Source organism: Pseudopipra pipra, chromosome 2 (genome assembly GCF_036250125.1).
Source record: "Pseudopipra pipra isolate bDixPip1 chromosome 2, bDixPip1.hap1, whole genome shotgun sequence".
NCBI classification, from domain to species: Eukaryota; Metazoa; Chordata; class Aves; order Passeriformes; family Pipridae; genus Pseudopipra; species Pseudopipra pipra.
In genome coordinates, this window is record NC_087550.1 from 105,879,292 (window position 1) to 105,901,159 (window position 21,868).

Sequence of the window (21,868 nt, forward strand, 5' to 3'; positions counted from 1 at the left end):
CAATCTCCCATATCAGTGGGTCACGAGAGTTAGGGCTCTAAGGAGTATGTCAGTGATGCTTAGACAGAGCTGAATTAGGAGAAAGTGGTATTTTTGTAGCACATTTGTTTGAAGCATCAGAAATGAAATCATGGCTATCAGATTCCATTCAAATGAGGGGGCAGAAGCACACAGAGAATGAAACTTCTAAGTACAAATATATGCTCACTACATGATGCTCTTTGTTTATTTTTTTTCAGCTGGTGTGAACTTATTCTTGCAATTATTTGGTGATGACTTTCATATTACTCCAGACTCCATTTTGCTCTTTGGACAGTCACAAATTTCTAGCTGTACCCCCTGACAGCTGCTAAGATGATGTGACAGCTGCTGATAGGATGTGAATATTTATAGTAGTTTGTGGCTCATTATGCTCAAGGAGTAAGCTGATCTGAACCAGTCTTTCAGCTAATACAAATGCCAGCTAATAGTAATGCAGTCCTTCTCTGCAAAGGAGGCCTTTAACCCTATACTTTGGAATAAATCATAACAGTTCTGCACAGCAAAGCTAAACATTTGAATTTGGTGTGTACTTTTTAAAGAATTATTGAAAGATGATACAATTCCAAAACGGAAAAATGTCAGAAGAATTCACTTGTCTATTTGTGGGGTGATCAAATAACACATTAATATTTCTCGTCCTTCTGCATCCATCTCTGGAGGGGCCCTTCTGCTGCTCTGCCCTGCAGGCCAGTGCAGTTCTACCATTGCAGAGATGAAAAAGCTCAAACTCAGAAAGGTCGCTTGAGTTCTACAATAGGATGAGAGAAATTCTTGCTGAAACCGAAAAGACACCACAACTATTGTGAATCTCCTTCACTGTATTCACAAGACTCCTATTTCTGTCCAAATGAAGTTAAAAAGAAAACAAAAGATTTTAAGAAAGTGGTACCATAAACCCCCAGAGCGATACAGGTTATTCATTATCAAGGCATTATCAGAACAATGTGAGTATTTAGCTGTTTTATACTGGAAAACACAAAAAATGGCCATCCCCTTGGGAAGGACCTTATCACTTTCTTCAGTGCCTTGCTTCCCCCTGGCAGCCTGAGCTGCCCCTGCTGGTCTCTGTGAGCGGGGGACACTCAGTGGAAACCCCTGGGGGCAACTGCACAAACATCCAGGGATGCACAAAAGAAAGCTATGGGGTCTTTTTAAAGTTAGTTTCTCAGGGGTTTTGTTTTTCTGATCTGCAGAATCACAAACAATTTAGCAAGGTTTGTAAGTCCAGACTCTGGACAAGGGCTGTCCCTGGATTTGCAATTTTGTGTCTGGGGCACATTTCCCCAACACACACAAGTCAGAGGTACAAGCACCATTTGCACAAAGAAAGGGATATGTGCTAGAGACAGACACACAGTGTCTTACTCTTGCTAACAATTTCACAGTTTTCTGGGTTATTGTGACCTGTGAATTATTTCATAACATCTCAGACCATGCAGCTGTTCCTGCCCAGATAAGGTATTTTTCTGAAGCCTAATTTCCAGTTTTCATCTGCAGATAGTGTATCCTTGAGGCACAAACGTGTGCCTAATGTTTATTTGAAGGGGTTTGCATTTCCTTTCCAGCCAAACTCTGCTCCAGATGCTCTTGCTTCTCTAGCAAATTTCACCTCTCCATTTGAGTATGTTTGTGTGTGAACTACAGGACAAAAATCCACAATTGAGTCCCATTTGCAGGATATTTGTGCTCTTTTTTCACCTTCACAGCTTGCTACAAACTCAGACATTGCCTATGGCTTTTCAATGTTTTTAAAACATGAATTTCCCATGCATGTAGCAAGACCTATAGAAGTGAGGTAGTTTTCAAACAGCACCAAACTGAAAACATCTTTTTTCCTGACTGTAACTTTTATAATGTACTTTCTATTAATTACTCACAGGAAAAAAAGCTTAGGACCTTCAGTATTCCATAAACTGTGTTTATATAAAGGCAAAAAGTACGGTTTCAGGCTGTAGCACTGATTTTGTAGGTAGATAGTGCAGGATTTCACCTATGCCCAGGCTACTGGCACAGGCAGCCTCAGTGCCATAGGGACTAAAACCCACGCTGCTGGTGTTTTGCATTCATACATGTATGCTCTTTTCTCCTTGCTTCCTAGCAGGTGGTCTTCTTGCTACACAGAACAACACACCTCTAGTTTTGGACTGTGTTCTGTTTTGGGTTTTAAATTATATTATTATATTTTAATAACATTATTATGTTACAGTTTTACTGTTGTGTGGGCATGTTCTGGTTTGTTGGGTTTTTTTGTGTTTGTTTTTTTTTTTCCCAGTAAAAGCAATACAGAAAGAGCAGAAAACACTTCTGTCATGTTATGACCTGTGGGAAGAAATGCATGATCTGTCACGCCCAGCACCTGACTGTTGTGAAAAAAGCAGGCTGAGTCATTAAGGGCAGTGTGCCTGAGATGCTTCCAGTCAGATTAACATCAGTAACTTCTGAAGAGACTCCTGCTCTCCCCTCAAGGAAACTGCTGTAAAACATGATCTCAAGCATCTTGGCTCTGCATACCCTCTTCCATAAAGTGTTCCTTAGTTTTTCTTACAGTCTGGTGTCCTGAATTAAGCTGAAAAGCAGAAATTTCCCTAAACAAAAAAATAAGTCAATGAATTTGCATGCAATTTCCTCATTTTGAAACATTGCATTTTGATTTCCATTACTTTTTTATTTTAATGATTTTCAAATTTTGCTTTGAGCAGCAGATGCAGAACAATTCCTGTAGGAAATGTCAACATAAACAAAAGTTAAAAAATAGTTTTCTGTCAATAAATATTTTTAAAATCACCCTTCTTATCAGAAGCCTCCCTTCAGATGAACTGGCATTTTTTACACAAAACCTCAAAATTCTTGACAGCCCTCCTCTAGAAGTTTGGGGTTATCAATCAGGACTGGAAAGGAAAAATCTACAGAAATTCACCCTAAGGACAGAACTTCTTAATCCTCATCTATTCCTTTTGATGCTCAAGATCTGTGAGATTTGTCTTTGCCCATCAGTGCCCTTGGACACATACGAGATACTCTCAAAGTGGCATTTACTTGGTCCTTAAGGCATATTTGTCTTATTGCTCATCAACACTCCTTTGAGGAAAAACTTCTTCCATTGCTGAAAAGCTCTGCAATCAAATATGTGTACTTTATCAGAGCAATGGTAGGGGAAATGCACTCCCTGCCTCTATTCTCCCTCAGGATGCTGATTGTTGGCTGCCCCCCTTACCACCAATTTGGGGTCCTAATTTTATAAGGTTCTTTCAGCCCTTTGTTCTACTATGAAGTACTGTGGATTTCCTTTCTGTTGTTCTACTACCACATGCAATTGCTTGTAAGTTACTTAAAAAAAGGTAAGACAAGGCAAATAATTACTCCTATCTGGAGGAAAGTGTAACAATATACTGCAAAAACAATAGTTTGATTCTTTCTCTTTATATTTCTCCCCTACATTGACTGCCAGGAACTGATTTGCTACTTTGGAAGTAAGATAAAATCAAACTCGTTAGCTTCTGATTTAATGAAAGCCTCTCTCTTTTCTCTTTAATTACTTCTCTACTGATAATAGTCTTTGTCTCAGCTTTCCTCTTAAGAGCACAGATGTAAAGCTTCTGGCACACCTGATATTCTTTTTCATGTAGAAATTTGTCCACCTGAATAAGCACTAAAATTACAATTTACTTTTGTTATCTTAATTTATTTCATTGTAGTCACTGTATTTCTTTATTTTTACACTTGCTGCCAGGATCCAAATAACAAGCAAATCCCATTAATAATTTCTTTTACAGTGATATAGATGTTTTTTCTCTCACATTAATGAGCCACCTTTCCTGAAATAGGTAGTTTATTACTGGCAGTAGGTGAAAAGTCAATGGATTTATAGCGGAAAAAGTCAAGTTGCATCTAAGTTCAACTGTATATTATGCTATATCTGAAAAACAGGAAATAATTTCATCATTAAACATGTACTTGCCATTGAAAGCTGAATAATTTTAGCTGACTTTTCTTAGATGGTTGGGTACAAAACTTGTGAGAAATGTCCCCTATGTATGTAAGTACAGTCCCCTATCACATTGCAAAATGATGATTTATTTTTCCAATACTATTTTTTCTTGTTATCCTGAACTGTAGTGAACATAATTTCCCCCTCCCCTGGTAATAGCTCAAAAAGTTGATTTTCCTTCCCTGTAATTTCACTCAGTGCCTCTGAGTTTTACTCTAGTACTTCGTGCTTGACTAAACTCTAGCTTCGTTTTGGCAGAGCACACAGAGGGAATCCAGACTTCTTCTAAGGGAACTGGAGCTACCTCTCTTCCTGAAAGAGAATGAATTAAGTCTAGGTTTTGGCATAATTTTAAATCATCAGTTAGTATTATTTTCCCACTCATCTTTCATCTTTAATTTCCTTTCTGTGAATATTCCTTTAACTTATTTTTATTTCTTTTTTTTCCCTGTCCATTACAGGGAAAAATGAATGAAAAACCAGTTGCTTTCATTTGTGCTGAAACATTAACAAAAGTTTAAAGACTTTTATACACGTTTTTGCCGACATTTCTTATACGAGTAGAGATCGCATCTTCTTCCATAGAAGCATAGTTGCAAGCACTTTTGTAGTGCTCCCTGTGTCCACACTCTGCTAGCAGAGGTACTGTTGGACTCTACCTCCTTTTCCATGACAGTGATGTACAAATGCAGCATTTCAAATCAGGATAATTACCCCTGCCCGTTAATGAGTGTTAAACTCTTTCTGGGATGATTCAGTTTACCATTCTGTTTGTATCAGTCTCCAGATTGTCTTAAGCAAATGCAGTGGGATGAGATTAAACAGTTCAAATCATATGTCTCCAACAAACTGGCTGATTTCTCCATGTGATTAGTGGTTTATGACCCGAGCTGCCTGTCAGCAGATGTGTGAAGACAATCAGGTGGGTCTAGTAACCTTTCCTTCTGATACCTCTGGAGTATGTTGGTCTACAACTTGAATCCTTTACTTCCTCCAACTGAACTTGAATGCCTTGTTTTTTAACTGGCATTACACTTAGCAAATGCAGCTGCTCCACATATGGGTTTCTGTCCCTGGAGTTCAAAGTTGCTGGGGCCCTTGAGGAATCAGCTGGAACTTTCTCCAATTAATGTGCATTTTCACTGACTAAAGGAATGTGTCTTGAAGTTTCTGTAGCCTGCCAGGAGGTAAGTTAACCTTGCCTCGGGACTGCAGTGTTAGGTTTGTGGTGGGACTCATGATCTTAAAAGTCTTTTCCAATTTAAATGATTCTGTGAAAGGGACTGCATTTCCCATCTACCTTTCCCATCTGCACTGGTGATACTGATGTCTGCTAGACTTCCTACAACCAAAATACAATAGTCTATCCTATGTATCCTGTGTAATGGAGCTTTGAGTTTGCCCTGTGAGATGGCCTGCAGGATCTCCTGCTGTTCAGTTTCTGAGCCAGGGCTGACATCAGGATTTCTCTCTATAGGCTTGTCCCACCAACAGGAGACAGAGGGGCTGTGTCACTTCCTGAGGGCCAGTACTTCTCCTTTGGGAAGAAACCATGATGGCATCAACTCCTCTGCACTGCACACCGTGGGGCAGTGATCACAACAGGCATCCCATTCCACAGGGCTGAGAGGACACAGGTATCCCTGCAGCGAGGCAGGTGAAAATGAAAGTCATCATAAAAATGGAAGAAAGATAAACATCCCCAGTGCTATATAAAGGATGAGCACACTAGTAGAAACAAATGGGTGTGTTTCTTCAGAAGAAAGAAATTTGAGCTCTGCAGTGTCCAGAAGGGAGCTGAACCACATAGTACTGAAAGCCCCCGGTCACCAGAGGCAGGGAACTGCATTCACAGGTGGTTTCTATCCTGAGGAACTGTGAAAATCTCTTGATGCATCCAAATGGGTAGGTGATCCATTTATAAATACTTTTCTACTGCGGAAGATTGAGGTTTTTTGGTGGAAAATATATTGAACTAAAAGGTTAAACAAAAAATTAGAATAATGAAGCTGGGAGCAAAACATAGTTAGGCTCCTGGAGATTTGAAGGATTCACTGTTGGTGTAGAGACCCAGAATTTGGCTTAGATGCCAGCATGGCATCCCCTACACTGCTGAAGAGTCTGGGCTAAGAAAGCATGCACAGAGCAGCAGACCTCCAGCTGTGGTAACTGAGGGATCATGGCACGTTCTTCAGTTTGATTTATTAAATTTAAGCACTGTCAGGCGAATACTGTCGCCAAGACATAGCCTAGAACGTGAGAAAGAGGTGATGCTTCCCCCAGATGTATGGCAGCTTTCAAGGAAGTGGATCCAGTGTTTGAGCCAAAGATGGCAAATGGTGTTTCTAATAAAAAAGAATCACAGTGGGTCTGTGGTTTTCTTTTTAGGCTCTATTCTGTGTAAAAACTCCAGTAGAAGAAAAGAGTTGGATGGATCTCTACAACAGCAGGTGAGAATTAATCCTTAGCTCTAAACTTCAACCTGTAAATTTTCTATATGTTTGAGACTGGAAACTCCCTAATGCCATGTCTAGTGTATGCTGCAATATTTGTTCCAAACTGGTGTTACTGAATGGCTTAAATATGACTGTCAAACCCATAACTGTTACTGTGTGGGTTCTTCAAGGAATTCTTAAGTCAGAGCAGACTCTGGGTTTCTTTGAAATACAGTAAAATAGCCATGAGTTTTATCACTCAGTGTCTGAATTTCTCTAACAAAAGCATTGCCAAACCTGCCTCATTCAAAAAAGGGATTCACAGGTCAGGGATTTTTATTTTTACCTTTCAGGGAATACAAGGAGCTTGCAACCAAAACAGCAGCAGATGGGAATCCTGTTGTGTCTGCACAAGAAGAACCTCCAAAAGCCTTAGGCCATCTTTTCATCTCAGCAGTACTAACGAGCTTTTGGTTGCCTTTTGGATTATGCGATCAATTGCAAATAGTTTGATTTTAAAAAATCAAGAAAACTGGGTAGAAAATGCATGGTGTATTAAGATTATTCCCTCCTCTACTAGCAACTGTTTCTTCAGGATGAGTAAACAGACTTTCAAATAGAAAATAAGCTGGAATGGTGTTTCAAGAATTTTGCCTGTGTCTTTCTGCAGCTGGGCAGCAGCAGATGTACTGGATGGAGGACGCTCTGGGCAGCCTGTGAAAACTGGGCCAATACCACATTCTAACAGCCAGTTATTGCCACATCCCTCCTGGCACAACTGTAAAGCTCTCCTCTTCAGCTTTCAATGCAGTCAAAGATGTGGCAAAGGGAGGTCTCCATCTGTGTTTTAGTTGTTTTGCGTCTTCCCTTCTTTATCCACGAATTCCTCACAGTCCTTTGTCTTTTGTCCCATGCTGATTCCTCGGCTGTCATTTCTGAGGACAATCCACTGTGCTCCCAAGACCTTTTTCCTGAGTGGCAATGGCTCTTCACTGCATAGATAGTTAGGGCTGTCCTCTTCCCCCTGTACACCACTTTGTGTTTACTGTTACAGTCTTTGTCACTCGGTGCTGTAACCACCCATCCTCTGCTGCTTCTTGCAGCCAGCTTTCCATCCAACCAGCCAGAACAACTCAGTGGGTCACCAAACTCTATCATTTCATTACTTATTCCCTTTTCCTGGAAACAGCCTGAAAAGCCTCAGGCTGCATAAAGGATCCTTCCAGCAGGGGAAATGTGGGAGAGTGGAGAATCCCTCGGTGTATTCCTACCCTCACTGTGCTTTCCTTCAGCTTCTCACCTTGTTGCAGCCAAGATGATCGGGGAAGTCTTTGGTGAAGGGCTCCATGAAAAGTCCTTCAAACATTTGCCCTATTGATCGAGCAGCTTTCCGCCAGTGCCCCGGGGCTGCGGCGAAGGCGGTCCCGGCTCTGGGGATCCAGCCTGCTCCCAGGCCGATTCCCGTCCCGCCTCGGCTGCCGGCACCCGGTTCCAGGTGCGCTGACACCCTGGGGCTGTGAGGATGGGGCCGGGGAGGGCTGGATGGATCCCGTAAGCACCTCCACCGAAGCCGGGCAAGGACGCTGGAACAGCCGGGACGCGTCCCCTCGAGGCGGAGCGGGGTGGGCGCGTTGTCCCGCTCCGGGCACTGCCCGCCCCGCCGGGCGCCAGGAGGCAGCGCGGGGCCGCTCCCTGCGCCGCCCGCCCCGGCCCGGGATAATCATTAACCAGCCCTGGGGACCCGGGCCGAGCATCGCCGCGCCCGCACTCTCCGGGGACCGGCACCGACCACGGGCACACACCGACCCCTCCGCCCGTCCCCAGCCCCCGGCACCGCCCACGGCCGCCATGGACGGCGAGGCGAACGGGACCCTCCACCCGTCCTGCAGCGCCAGCGAGCCGCCCTACTCCGAGGAGCTTCTCCGGAGTAAGTGCGGAGGCGTGAGGAGAAGGGGTGCCCGTCACCCGTGAGCGGCCCCTGCCCGGCCGTGCCCTCGGCACCCACCCACGGCGGATGGCGGAGGCTGCGCCTGCCCTGCCCTGCCCGTGCCCCTGCCCGTGCCCCTGTCCCTGTCCCTCCCCTTGTCCCTGTCCCTGTCCACACCCGTGCCCCTGCTCCTGCCTGCCCCTCCGCCGTTCTTCCCCGGCGAGGAAATCCCCGGGCGGAGGGAGGCTGGCAGCCGCCCGTCCCGGTCGATCCTCCTCCTGTCAGAGGGCCGAGCTGTCTCTGGCTTCGGAGCAGGGCGAGGGGACAGCACGGCCCCCAGCCCGGAGCTGCGGGGGGAGTGCCAGAGAACAAGCTGGGCGCCCGGTACCCGGCGAACCGAGCGCTGAACCGACCCGTAGAGCTGCTCTCTCGGGTGAGATCTGAGGTGTGGCGATGTCTATTGAGACGTGCACTGCTCCTCCTGCAGCCAAGCCTGAAAGTGCCAGGGGTTTTTGAAGCAGGTTTAGGTTAAAGAGCCTGGGGCAGAGGCTCTCCTTTGCCTTCAGATAGGCTGCAGCCACAGCAGGAGTTAATACCAGTGATGAGCATGAACTTCTCCTAAATTAAGCATGACTCCACTGCAGTGCTTTCTTCTGTCTCTGGAAACACCACTCCTGAGAAAAAATGCACCTCAACCATCAGCTGTGGGTAAAAGTTGATATCTGTACCCAGTGTCAATGGAGACATAAAACTTGTCATGTGTGGGTAAATGTTGATATGCATATCCAGCATTAAGGTGAAGACATCAAGTTTTATCTCACTCTAGATATATCAGGGGCTTTTCCTTACATTGATCATGTGCCCTACAAATTTCCACTGAACTATTAAGTTTACCTGCCTAAGGAAGTTACATGTAACATGCCTGTTGACATACAATGGAAGCAAAGGACTAATACATGAGTGAACATGTTTGCTTGTGGCCTGCCTGGAAAATTTCCCAGAATATGTATTTACTCTATTTATTTGTATTGTGTATTATGTAGTGTGTATTATGTATTCATTTGTATTCTGCTATATATTCATGTTCCTCTAAGGATATTTGTCCTGTAAATCCACCTTTCTGAAGGGGACTATTGCATAATGCTTTGAGAACATGAAGGCGTATTCTTCCCATATGCTCTCTGTAGATCCTGGAAAGATTTAGTCATGAACTTAAGAGTTTGAATTGTTCTATGGAGTCAGTGGTAACTGTGTAACTAAGGCTGAGTGCAAGTCTTTGCAGGAACAGGGCAAAGAAGCCCCTCAGAGATGGTGTTGTTACATTAATGTTTAAAATGCTTATGAAATAAATTGGAACTGTTTTCTTTTCTCTCTCTGCAGGCCTCGACCTACCAGGGAGATTTCTCTTTGCAACCTTGACTCTGATGACACTAATTGCCATTCTGGTATTTATAGAGGAAGCAGTCTACATCTACAGGAAAATCCCCTCCTCCAAAAGATCAATCATAATTTGGATTAATGCTGCAGCTCCCGTAAGTTAGCATGGGAATGAGATAAAACTGAATGTTGAAAGTAGGATTTCCCAAAAAATCCCCATGAACCTGCTTTATCTCTGCCCTTCTTACAGCCCTTCCCCTTTCTCTGTAGGTGATCTCTACTACTTCATGCATTGGCATGTGGATTCCTCGCTCAACAATGTTTACAGATTTCACAGCAGGAATGTGAGTACTCTGCTTGTTTCTAGATGTTGCCCCAAACCCTGAATTTCTTCCCTTTAAACATCTGCTGCCCTTGGTAACACAGTCATTTTGTAAATTTAACAATTTAGTAATTTTTTGTTTGAGTTGAAATCTCTCAGCAGTTCTTTTCTGGGAGGTGGAGAATGCTGAAACAGTTCCCAGTGTCACAGTTCCCCAGTGTGGGAACGTTAGCATGAAGGATCTGTGACTCGCATGTAATTGATCCTTCGGATTGACAGTCACTTTGAAGCAGTACTCTGTCTTTCCTCTCTCTGCATGTCATGGGAAATGAGAGTCTGACCTATGACTTCTCTCCTGCACTTTTACTAATGAGCCGTGGAGGTTTGTTATTAATGGTGGCAAGTGAACCCTCTGATGAGTATATCAGTGTAAAAATGTTCCACAGTTGTCCTGATAAAAGCACTTTCTGTACAAGCATGACAGCTCTGGCATGCACAGAGAAGGGAGGAATGTGGTCCCTGATTTCTGGATATGATGGCACAGCCCTGATGGGCAGAACCAGGTCGGGGTTGCTGTGGCCTTGAGCACTCCACATTTTGGGATGACTTTGGCACACGGTGCAAGACAGTATCACAGACTTTCATGAGTTGTCTCACCCCATGTTACACTGCATTTACTAAAAGAGTAGAGTAAAAGAGGAGGGAAAACACTGTAGCAGGGAACACTGTCAGCATGCAGCAGTAGTGCAGGTAGTGCAGACTGCCAGAAACCTCCAAGTCCTGTGGCACTTCAAGTGTGTTTGAATTCCCCCTCCTCCCTTGCCCAATCTGCAGGCAGTGCAGCAGAAGAGGACCCCTTTTAGTTGGCTGGATTTCCATGAATCAGTTCCTGGGAAGGGTTGAGAATGTGCAGATGGGGAAGGAGGGAGAGGTGGGGTTGAAGCAGTTGGTACTTGGATCAGCTTTGTCTGCAAAGGAACCACACCCTGACTGGGCCAGCACATTTAATGATAGATGTATATATGAACCTAGCCACGTTTGTTGATTGGAAGCTGTGTTTGAGGAGGGAGAGGACTTGTTCTAAAAAGTTTGGACCAGTCAGGAATAGATAACTTATGGAAAAATAAAGCCATAATGACTTGGGCCAGAAAATCATGTGCTTTAATACTGACTCTGCCACCAGCCACCAGAGTGGCTTTGGGAAATTCCACAGTTGCTCTGTGCCTCGGTTTATTCCTCTCTCAGTGAGGTTAGGGCTGTTCTGGCCCTCTAAGATGAAGGAAAGTGGAAGGTTTCTCACAGATAGTGCCAGAATTTTTGTTGATTGCAAAGCATAAGCTGTAAAAATTAAAAACTTAGAAGGCAGCACTAGCCTGCGCAGGAATACGAGAGATACACAGGCAAGTTCAAGCTGCAATTCTCTTCCTCTCCTAGATTTTTTGCCATAGTTATCCACAAGTTCCTGATGATGATGATCAAAGAGTGCGGAGGTCAAAAGCTGCTACTCAGGCGGTTTGAAAAGAGTCACTTCACGATCAGCACCGGCCCCTGCTGCTGCTGCTGCCTTTGCCTCCCTCGTGTGCCCATCACTAGGTGAGTTGCCCTTTAAGATTTCCCAGCTTGAAAACGGCTGCGGGAATTCAGCCAATTTGGCAAAGCCAGGCTTACAGCAAAGGGCCTCCCCCGCTTCCCGAAAGTCAGTTTCAAGCGTCTCTTTTAAACAGCATTGTCACTTTGGGGCTGTACATCACCACTAATTTATTTTGTTTCTATAAGGCAGGGGGTTGTGGGAGGAGGAATTTCTACTCTAGAAAACCTAATAATTGAGATTTCAGTTTCTTTCTATTCCAGAAGGGAACAAATATCTTCAAACTGGGTATTTTTCACAAGCAGAATTGTCAGATGGAGATTGTCTTGATAGAAAATTTCTCTAACTTTGCTAAAATTTAAATGTTTCATTCTGATTTTGACTTTAAAACTACTTCGGTTTAAAATAATTTTTACAACAAAAAGTAGGTGTAATTTCTGGAAAGTTTTGATCTCAATGAAATGGCATTATCTGGTGAGGCAAAAGCATATGTTTTCTTCTAGTAAGTATTAAAGGATCTTTGAGAAGTGGGCTAAGGATAGAGAGCTGCACCTACAGGAGCCAATATAGACCTTTGTAACATAGACCTTGCCTGGTGGGGCTCCTTCTCTGGCTCGTGTCACTCTGTCATGTGCAGGCTGCTCCACAGCCTGGAAGCCTCATGTATTTCCCAGGGCTTTCCTACTGGCACAGAGCACAAGACTGTTTCTCTCATTATAAGCAAAATTGGAAGGACTGAATGTGCAAGACAGAGACGTGGACTTTAGTGTCAGAGGGACCTTGGGGACTTTACAATCTGTTAAAGGAAAGCATCAAACAGAACACAGCATAGTGGTTTCTGACACATTTTCAAAAATTCTTATTTTTTACTATAATAATTCTTCCTTAAACTTCCCCATTTGGTATTAGAATTTAAACTCTTGTTTCCATCATTTTGTTTTAACAGAATAACACTAAATATTTACATGGAGGGGGTACCAAGTAGTAAACCAACCAAAAAATGTATCTATATTTGTTTTTCTTCCTGTGTCTGTCACCCTCTGTATGGGTTGTGGTAACTGGAAGCTTGGGAGAGGATCCTGTACTATACCCTGCCTGTTGTTGGTCAGTCCAATGACAGCTTATGCAGAATGATATTAGCTAATATGGACTCATTTCAGGAACTAGATAATGCCTACTGCTGCTGGGAGGAAGGACAGCTGTGTGTTTGATCTGCAGAGGGCTTTTAGGCTTCTTCTCTGTAGTACTGGGAAATCCATCTGCTCTCTGCTTCTAACTTCCAGTCTTTTCCCATTACAGGGTGACTTTTTTTTTCTTTTTCAAATATGAGCAAGCTATACCAGAGAAAAGTCAATCTCATGTCCCCTTTCTTACGGGGAAACAGGGAGCTACTCCAAGGGAGGGATTTATTCTTTTAAAAAAACATAAGCTATCAAGCAGTCCTGGGAAAAATAACAAGGTACAGGTCAGGCAGGGTAACAAGTAGTGCAGTGGAGAGAGATGTGGCAGAAGAAATCTGATGGTCAACAAAGATAGACCCACGTTGAATCATAGAATCAGCCAGACTGGAAAGGACCTCCAAGATCATCAAGTCCAACCCTTGATCCACTACCACTGCGGTTACCAGACCATGGCACTAAGTGCCACATCCAGTCTCATCTTAGAAACCTCCAGGGATGGAGAATCCACCACTTCCCTGGGCAGCCCATTCCAATGCCTGATTACCCTCCCTGCAAAGAACTGACAAGGGAAACAACTCATGGCTTTGCAATGATTGCACTGTTTGTCATATTTATTATTCTTTAAAGCCCTTTGGGAATAATAAATCTTTTAAAAAGCACACACTAAGTGGCTGGCCCATTGCAGGTCTTTCCACATGTGTTTGTGCTGTTCATAATCCTGTGGTTATTAGCTATATTCATTGAGCAATTCCTATAATTTCTGGTTCATGGCTGTATTCTGTAACATATAAATGTTTTCTGCTGAGGCATCTCTCATGGGAGACTCAAGGGCCCAAGGAGCTACAGTGAAGATAACATTGACAGTATAGGAAGTAATACAGAGGAACAGACTTAAAACATGAGCCATATGTAGCAGCTATAGCTTGTCCTGTGAAGACTAAAGGAGATTTCAGGTCAGTCAGCTTTCATCCCCTCTGTTAGAAAGTTCATTTGCCCCTTTCCTGCTGGCCTTTAATGCTGCCTGGCCAGGTTACTGTGTATGGGCTGTGTTCTGGACCCAGTTTATACTGACAGAAGTGAGGAAATCCTGAGCTGTCCTGCTGACCTTGTGCAGTTTGCCAAGTGAAAGACAGTTCCTTTCTTCTGTTAGACTGCAGCAGAGCAAAACCAGATGCTTACATGGTACTATTCATGATGTATTGAAAAACTACCAGTCCTTTCACCTAGGTCTGTATGATTCCCTTTCTTGATCTACCACAGGACTAGAAAGTGTCTCAACAGGAAGGCTGAATTGCCCAACTTCACCAGAGAACTGAAATAATAATACAACAAGGCAAGAGCATTATTGTTCAGAAACCGGTTATGTTGCTACTGGCTCCCTGGTTAGCTTCAGGACAGAGAAAGACATCACATTTTGCCCAGTATGTAGTTGCTGCAGAGCAGGAAAAGTACTATTTTTGTAGAGACTTTATTAAATAAACACTGGGAAATTCTTGGAAAGATATTCTAATCTTGAAGCTGTTCCTTCTCAGATTTTAGCCACATGCTACAGGAGTGGTAAAGTTTTGCAGTTGATAGTATCCAAAAAATGTTATTAAGGTTGCTAATAAGATCTTGGTCTATCTAATTTTTTTTTTAAATTTTTGTTTTTTGGCCAGGCAAACCCTCTTTTGGCTGAAGGTGGGCACCTTTCAGTTTGCTGTCTTTCGACCTGTGCTCGTATTTTTATCAATAGTGCTTTGGAGTAATGGCAATTACCTCCTTGACAATGTAAGTAAATATTTTAATCAGAGGTGGTCCACAAAATCCATAGGTTTTAGGGTTGATGTTACTGCCTTAGCCTACAACTGACCTGTGAAATCTGGGAGCACTTCCAAGTAAGTCTTTACTGTATTCTTTTTGACCTTGAAGCATATAATTTCTGCCTTCTAGACCCTCAGTTTCCTGTCTTCTCTTGGAAAGAAACTGGGCATCAGGGTATGTTTGGCATCAGACTGTGCTCCAATACATTTCCCAGTTTGTATGGTTAGAATAGCAGGACTACAAGTTGTCCTGTGTGATGTACCTGCCCTGTGTTTTTTAAAGGTACAGCCTTAAGAAAAAAGTGCATGTACTAGCATGTGTAAACAGGAAGCCTAATTCTATGCTTTTCTGCAAATCATGGTGATTTTTATATCTGTGCAAAGTAGAAAAGAGAGTGCTGTACTTCTGCTTTGTCCCATGTAACCTGCAAGATGATGGAGAAGTCTGTGACTGATAATAATTTTGCACCTCTTAGACAACTGAGATTAAAAGTAATTCTTTTTTTGTTGTTTCATGGTATAAAACAAATGACCCATTTGAGATGTCATGTTGAATATGTTCTCATGAGCTGCTGAGCATTGTCAGCTGCTTCTGGGATCAGATTGAGGGGTTGTGTCAACTGGTACCTTCCCAGGCTGAACAGATTTCCATGTTGATGCCTGTTGGGTGAGAGCATGAGCCAACACTCCAGTTGGTTCTGTGCAGTTTCCCCATGCAAAGCCCAGCAGCTGCTGCTGCCACCAGCTTTCATGGAGATAGGAACAAGCATTTGAACATCTGGATCATCTAGTTCACAGCTTCTTCCTGGAAACAGTAAAATGCAAAGTAAGGTTCTATAAGGTGCTCTTGTTTTATTTGCTTCTCAGTTATCTCCCAAAGAACCCGCGCTATGGATTAACATCTTCATGGGTGTCCTTACCCTTACTGCTCTGTGGGCAGTTGGAATCGTGTTTCGAAAAGTTAGGACTCTCCTTACCTGTAAGAACATTATCCCAAAGTTTGCCCTTTATCAGGTGAGAAGTTTAATATTTCTGGTAAGAATTTTTCTTAACTGCTGATGCAACACTGTCTCTCTAGTTCTTGGTCCCTCATTGAAAAGTTATATTTTCTCCCATTAAATACAGTGTGCAAGGGCGTATTTTTACCTGATTAAAGCTGCATTTATTTGAAGGACTCTCCTTGGCTGCTGTTCAGTTTTGTCTTGAGCCAATTTACCTCTTGTCTCTCAGAAGTGCTGGAGATGTGAAAGACACATAAAATCTGTCTATCTTTATACCAGATAAAGTATAAAATCACAGCAGCACCATCTGCGGGGCTTGAAGCTTTGTTGATGTGGTATCACAAAATCCAATGTTAAAATGTTAGTGTGTGTCTAAAAATCAGGAGAGGATATATTGCATTGTGTGGGTGGCTGTTGTTTGCAGCATTTCAGCATGCCACAGTATTCTGTTTTAACAGTATTTTTCTTGGCCATTCTGCATTTCAGGGTTAGATAATAATGAAACTTATTAATGTCTGGAAATTGTTAAATAGTAAGGAATAGAACCAGATACGTTAGATTGAACAAGCACATGGACAAGGCCACGCTCTTCCTCATAACCTTGAAAAGAGTGCAGAAGAATCCTTGGTTATGCATATTTCTTGAGCAGGACATACAGAAAGGCTGGTGCACTAAGGTGTCTGTTAAGTAAATTATTAAGCACTTATAACAGATGGTCATACCTGCAAAGATGTGTTAGGGTGAATTCAGGCTTAGGATGGCAAACTCTGGTACTATGAGGGTTTATACTCAGGCAGCTACAGAGTTACTTTGGTATCTCCACAGCGGCAAAGGCCTTTCTCAGAGAGTAGCAGGTAATATGATGCACAGGTGACGGTTGCTGGATTCAAGAGGCAAAGAGTCCTTCATACCTCCTGGAAAGAAGCCAGTCCTATATAACCTGGGGACTAGGATGTCTCCCTGCTGTGCAAAAAGGGGAGACAGCAGAAAAAAACATTCTTTGAGTCCTTGAGAATATAAGCTCACAGGTCAAATTAACAGGCAGTTTTTAAAACCTTGTTACCTGTTATTCAGAGCTCAGCATCATTTAAAATCCTAGCTGGGAGGTTTGTGCATATTGTACCTCCCAGATGAAGGGCTGAGAAGAAGCACTTTTCAAGTTGAGCTATAATTTAATACTCATCTTCAGAGCAATATCATCCTGACCTTAAGATGAATTCTGCAGAATGGCAGGCAGCCTGCTGGTAGATGAGAGGAGAGGGAAGGCAAGAAAGGAGGAATGAGGCAAAAGAGGTTCTGTTATGAAAGCAGAATTGGTGTGTGAACTATAAATCCTTTTCTGGTAGCTCAGGCATTTGTTTTCTCTTTCTGGTGCAGTTTATTGTTGTTCTGAACCACCTGCAGACTGTTATTATCCGCATGTTGGCCACACAAAGAATCATTCCCTGTGCTCCACCACTCTCCTCTACAGCAAGAGCATCATGTAAGTTTGAGAAGAATGTTTTTCATTTGCTTATGAAGGTGCCAGTTCAGCGTTGCTAACTGCAATATCTGGTGTTTTCCCAAAGAACTAATTTCCTGGGATCATTAGCTTTTCGAGAATCTCAGTTTTTAGTTAAAAAAACAAGAATAAAAGTTTTATAGCTGCGACACTCATAGAGAAAAACTTGTTAATGAGAAGAGCTGGAATCAGAAGTGAGAGGAAAAGAAATCAAAATGCATAATTGCTGTTAATTCTCTTATGTTTTGGATTCATAATTTATTGCATGCTTACTGATGGGCAATACTGGAATTCTGTAGCTGATGTTGTTGCTGAGCATGAGACACACTGTTACAGGGACTGAATGGTAAAGTTTGTTCCCTTTGCACAGGTGAAAATTAATGAATTAATGAGCTGGGTATTCATTTTGCATCTGATAGTAACCTCCCCCTTTTGGGGGCTTTTCTTTGCCTCTTTTTTTTTTTTTTTTTTTTGGCAGATATAGCCCAGCAGCTTCTCATCATGGAAATGTTTCTGATAACTGTAATCTCAAGAGTCATATATCGGAGAAAATACCATGACCTGGAGCCCCTGGAGTACACAGATGAAGAAGCTAGGGACAAGAAGCAGACTTCTAAGATTATCCTGAATGGTGCAGTTGTTGAAGATGGATTGCCAAAATTCTGCAATAAGCCCTCCTGTTCTGCAGTAGCTGGAAGCTCAGCTCAGGAATCTGTATATTCTTGCACCACAAATAGCCACTGTCCATGTCAGAACAACTTCTGACACAAATGTCTGTGAGCTGTAGAACTGCAAGGACCAGTAGTGGAAAGATAACCCTGTTCATTCTCCAGAGATGCAAACGTGGTGTGAGTGTTTTCATACCATGTAATTTAGTAAGATTTTATACCATGTACTTTTATGCTGTTACTGAGCACTTGAGGGTGCCAAACTGTCAATGTGATTTTTTTTATTTTTATTTTTTAGCTATTAGAATGGATATGAGTTAATCCAGAGACATTCTTGTTCATCTTTTTTATCTTTTTAAAATCTAATTTTACCCTGCATTGCTGTCATATGTCCAAAGCAGCATTTTCTCATCCTTCCTCCATTACAAAGATCATTTCCCACTCCATGCCATGAGCTCACTATAGCTAATTCTGATCAGTAAATACAGTTGCATATGTTTGATCTGAAATCCCCAAACCTGTGTGGGCTCTCCATCTACAGAAATCATGATCTTTTTAGGGCAAGACTTTTTACATTCCTTGGCAATGCAGCTCCTAAGTTGGTAAACACACAATTACTGTTTGTAAATATGTTACTGACAGATGCTCTTCCTGATGATGAACCTGGGATGGCAGGTTCTCTGTCACTGTCCTGGAAAAAGAAAATAGGAGTTAGAGTCTGGGATGTCTTCTGCCACTGGTCTGTAATGTTACATGGGGCTTTGGTTCTCTGCTTGGAAAGTGGGAGAGATATTTAAGATCTTTGTACTAACAGTGTCTGTGGGGATGAGAGCAATTGAAAGGAGTGTTGGGGGTGCTGTTTGACAGCTGTCTGAATGTGAGCCAGCAGTGTGCCCAGGTGGCCAAGAAGTCCAATGGCATCCTGGCTTTTATCAGAAAAAGTATAGCCAGCAGGACCAGGGAAGTGACTGTTCCTCTGTACTCAGCACTGGTGAGGCCACACCTCGAATCCTGTCTTCAGATTTGGGCCCCTCACTACAAGAAGGACACTGAGGTGCAGGAGTGTGTCCAGAGAAGGGCAACGGAGCTGGTGAAGTGTCTGGAGCACAAGTCTGGTGAGGATCAGCTGAGGGAGCTGGGGGTGTTTAACTTGGAGAAAAGGAGGCTCAGGGGAGACCTTATTGCTCTCTACAACCACCTGAAAGGAGGTTGTAACAAAGTGGGGGTTGATCTCTTCTCCCAGGTAACAAGGATGAGAGGAAATGGCCTCAAGTTTTTTCAGGGGAGGTTTAGATTGGGTATTAGGAAAAATTTATTCACTAAAATGATTGACAAGCACAGGAACAGGCTGCACAGGGAAGTGGAGTCACCATCCCAGGAGGTATTTAAAAGGCATATATGTGGCATTTGGGGACATGGTTTAGTGGTGGACTTGGCAATGCTGGGTTAACTGTTAGACTTGATGATCTTAAAGATCTTGATCAACCGAAATGATTTCATAATTCTGTGGAATCTCCTCCCAAAAACGCTCACCTCCCCAGCTTCTTCACCCCAAATCTGACCTGCTCAGGCATTCAGGAGGACTTAAAGTGTTACAGGATCTTTCCAATTTGCAACCATTTCTGTGTTTGGTATAAACCTTTTTTAACTTTTTGCAAATGATCCTGATGTTCTTGGATGAAGCTAATTGCATTGGTTTAGCTCACTATAATTAATAAGAGGATACTGTGTTTACTATGCATTTGGATATTCTGTTGGTTGGGACAGGAGGTGCAGCACCACATACGAGCACTTGTTCATCCTCATGCAGTCTCATCCCTAGAGGGAAGTACCCAATCCATGCAGTAAGATTCCTGATTCCATAAGTAGGCTGGGCAAATGTAAAATAATTTAATGACATCTTCTACATATATTGTATCAAATACAACTTATCATCAGAGCAAAGCTAAGCAGATAGAAATATAGTATACTTTGGGTTCGAAGGGATCTTAGAAGGTGATCTAGGCCTAGATGCCCCCTGCAGTGAGCAGGGACATCTTCAACTAGATCAGGTTGCTCAGAGCTCCATTCAACCTGACCTTGAATGTTTCCAGGGATGGGGCATCTACCACCTCTCTGGACCACCTGTTCTGGTGTTTTACCACTCTCATTGTAAAAAATTTCTTACTTATATCCATCCTAAACCTACCCTCTTGTAGTTTAAAACCATTTCCCCCTTGTCCTATTGCAACAGGACCTGCTAATCTTTCTCGTAGTTCCCTTTAGGTACTGGAAGGCCACAATAAGATCTGCCCAAAGCCACCTTGTCTCCAGGCTGAACAGTCCCATCTCCCTCAGCCTGTCTTCACAGGGTGAGGGGCTACAGCCCTTTGATAATTTCTGTGGCCCTCCTCTGGACCCACTCCAACAGATAATGGGGCTTTATTTTTAGCTTGCATTGAATTAAAAAAATGGCTTTCAGTTTGGGGAGTGGTGGGAAATGAAATATTCTGAAAACAACTAGTGAGCCATCTGGCAGTAGAAAGTGGGGCTGAATTAAACAAAATGTTTTCTTCTTTCTGAGATCAGAAATAATATTTTCTTTAACAATTGAAGGGTTCCATTATAGTAGAAAACTTGCATTATTTTTGTTTGGAAGTGGTTAAGTAATTTTTATATTTAATCTCTTCTTCTAAGCAGGCAGTCTGGGAAATTAATACAGATTTTTGAACTGCATTAATATGAGAGTATCTGCACACTTTTCCCTTGAAATATGATTTATGTGAAAAATTTCACTCTGCATTTGAGTGTGTGCATTCAAATTAACTGAGATCAGCTAACGTGTTCTAGACATGAGAAATCTTCTTAATGTATTTTAACATTATGGCTATTGGAATATTCTAATGTTGCCTTATATCAGTGTTGCCTTATATCAGTGGGCTGCAGTTACATACATAGGCTTGCAGAGCAATACTGAATTTGATAGTGACATTGGGAATGGTTGGCTGTTAGTTCAATCAGCTTCAAAATTGGAAAATAAAATATTTTGACTTGGTGAAGCATCTTTGTGTTTTCTGTAGTGGTTCTGCAAGAGGCATTGCCTTGATGGGTGGGCTTTGTGGCACAGAAAGCAGATCCCTGTGCCATAGCATGGAGAGTGCATACAAAAACAAATGGAGTGTGTGGAGAAGTGGTGTCTGTGCTGCTCCAGAGAAGGCAGCTGCTGGGGCACAGCAGGAGTCTTCACTCATCACTGGTGGTCTGGTATCTGTTGTGTCTCTGGAGCGCCTGTTAAAGATATCTTGTTAACGCCAGTGTGGGCCTGATTTAGCCACAGGTATCACTACCTGTTATGGTTTTGGATAGATATTTAATACTTGTTGTGACCTTCATCTGACATATTTCAGCAAAAAAGACTTCAAGCAGACGTCAGATTTGGCAGCAAATCTTTTTACTGTGTGCAGTCATGGACATCTCATTCCAAATATCACTTACTTACACAGAAGTCTTTCCAGAGCAAAATTAGTCGCACATTTTCTTAAATACATGGCTAAGAGCTTTCCTGATTTACAGGTTATGTGAATACAGCAGAATGTGTGAATGTGTGGGTCTTATTGCTACAGATTTCTTTTTCTTTTTTTTTCTTTTTTTTTTTTTTTTTTCATTAAGAATTTCTCGCCCTCCTCTGGCTCAGACCAGTAACTGTATCTTGCCTAATTAAGGTGGGTGTCTAGGTAGGTGCCTAGGAGCAAATAGCCAGGGCAACATGTGGCCTCTATTGCAGTGCCTTCATTCGGGTGCTCTTGAAATGTAAACATTGTAAATCACCACCTCCAAGCTGGACCTCAGTCAGTCTGAGTATGGAAAAAACAAAACAGAAAGCCGGAAGTGCCTCCACTCTCAGTTCTGATAATCATCCCTTTCAGGTCAGCGAAAAAAAATTCGCTTTCAATTACGTGTTTGTGATTGAAGAATTTGAAAACAGTTACCAAGAGCTAGAAGATAAATTTCACAATTTGATACAGCTCATTTGATACAGCTGTTGTAAAGTAATGAG

At 42.6% G+C, this 21,868-nt stretch overlaps 1 protein-coding gene across 1 annotated transcript; it reads left to right on the forward strand.

Annotated features, from left to right (window-relative positions):
• The first annotated feature begins 7,965 nt into the window (after nucleotides 1–7,965).
• Nucleotides 7,966–20,870, forward strand: LOC135410254 (organic solute transporter subunit alpha-like). The gene is made up of 8 exons (XM_064646797.1): nucleotides 7,966–8,392; nucleotides 9,773–9,924; nucleotides 10,040–10,113; nucleotides 11,526–11,684; nucleotides 14,519–14,630; nucleotides 15,530–15,676; nucleotides 17,041–17,146; nucleotides 17,643–20,870. Exons 1-8 carry the CDS (start codon nucleotides 8,008–8,010, stop codon nucleotides 17,927–17,929), a joined length of 1,422 nt encoding a protein of 473 aa, XP_064502867.1. The 5' UTR covers nucleotides 7,966–8,007; the 3' UTR covers nucleotides 17,930–20,870.
• Nucleotides 20,871–21,868: the final 998 nt, after the last annotated feature.

Coding starts and splice junctions, on each gene's coding strand:
- LOC135410254 (XM_064646797.1), top strand. CDS start 8,008: ATGGATCCCGTAAGCACCTCCACCGAAGCCGGGCAAGGACGCTGGAAC. Junction 8,393..9,772: donor CTCCGAGGAGCTTCTCCGGA/GTAAGTGCGGAG, acceptor CTCTCTCTGCAG/GCCTCGACCTACCAGGGAGA. Junction 14,631..15,529: donor GCAATTACCTCCTTGACAAT/GTAAGTAAATAT, acceptor TTTGCTTCTCAG/TTATCTCCCAAAGAACCCGC.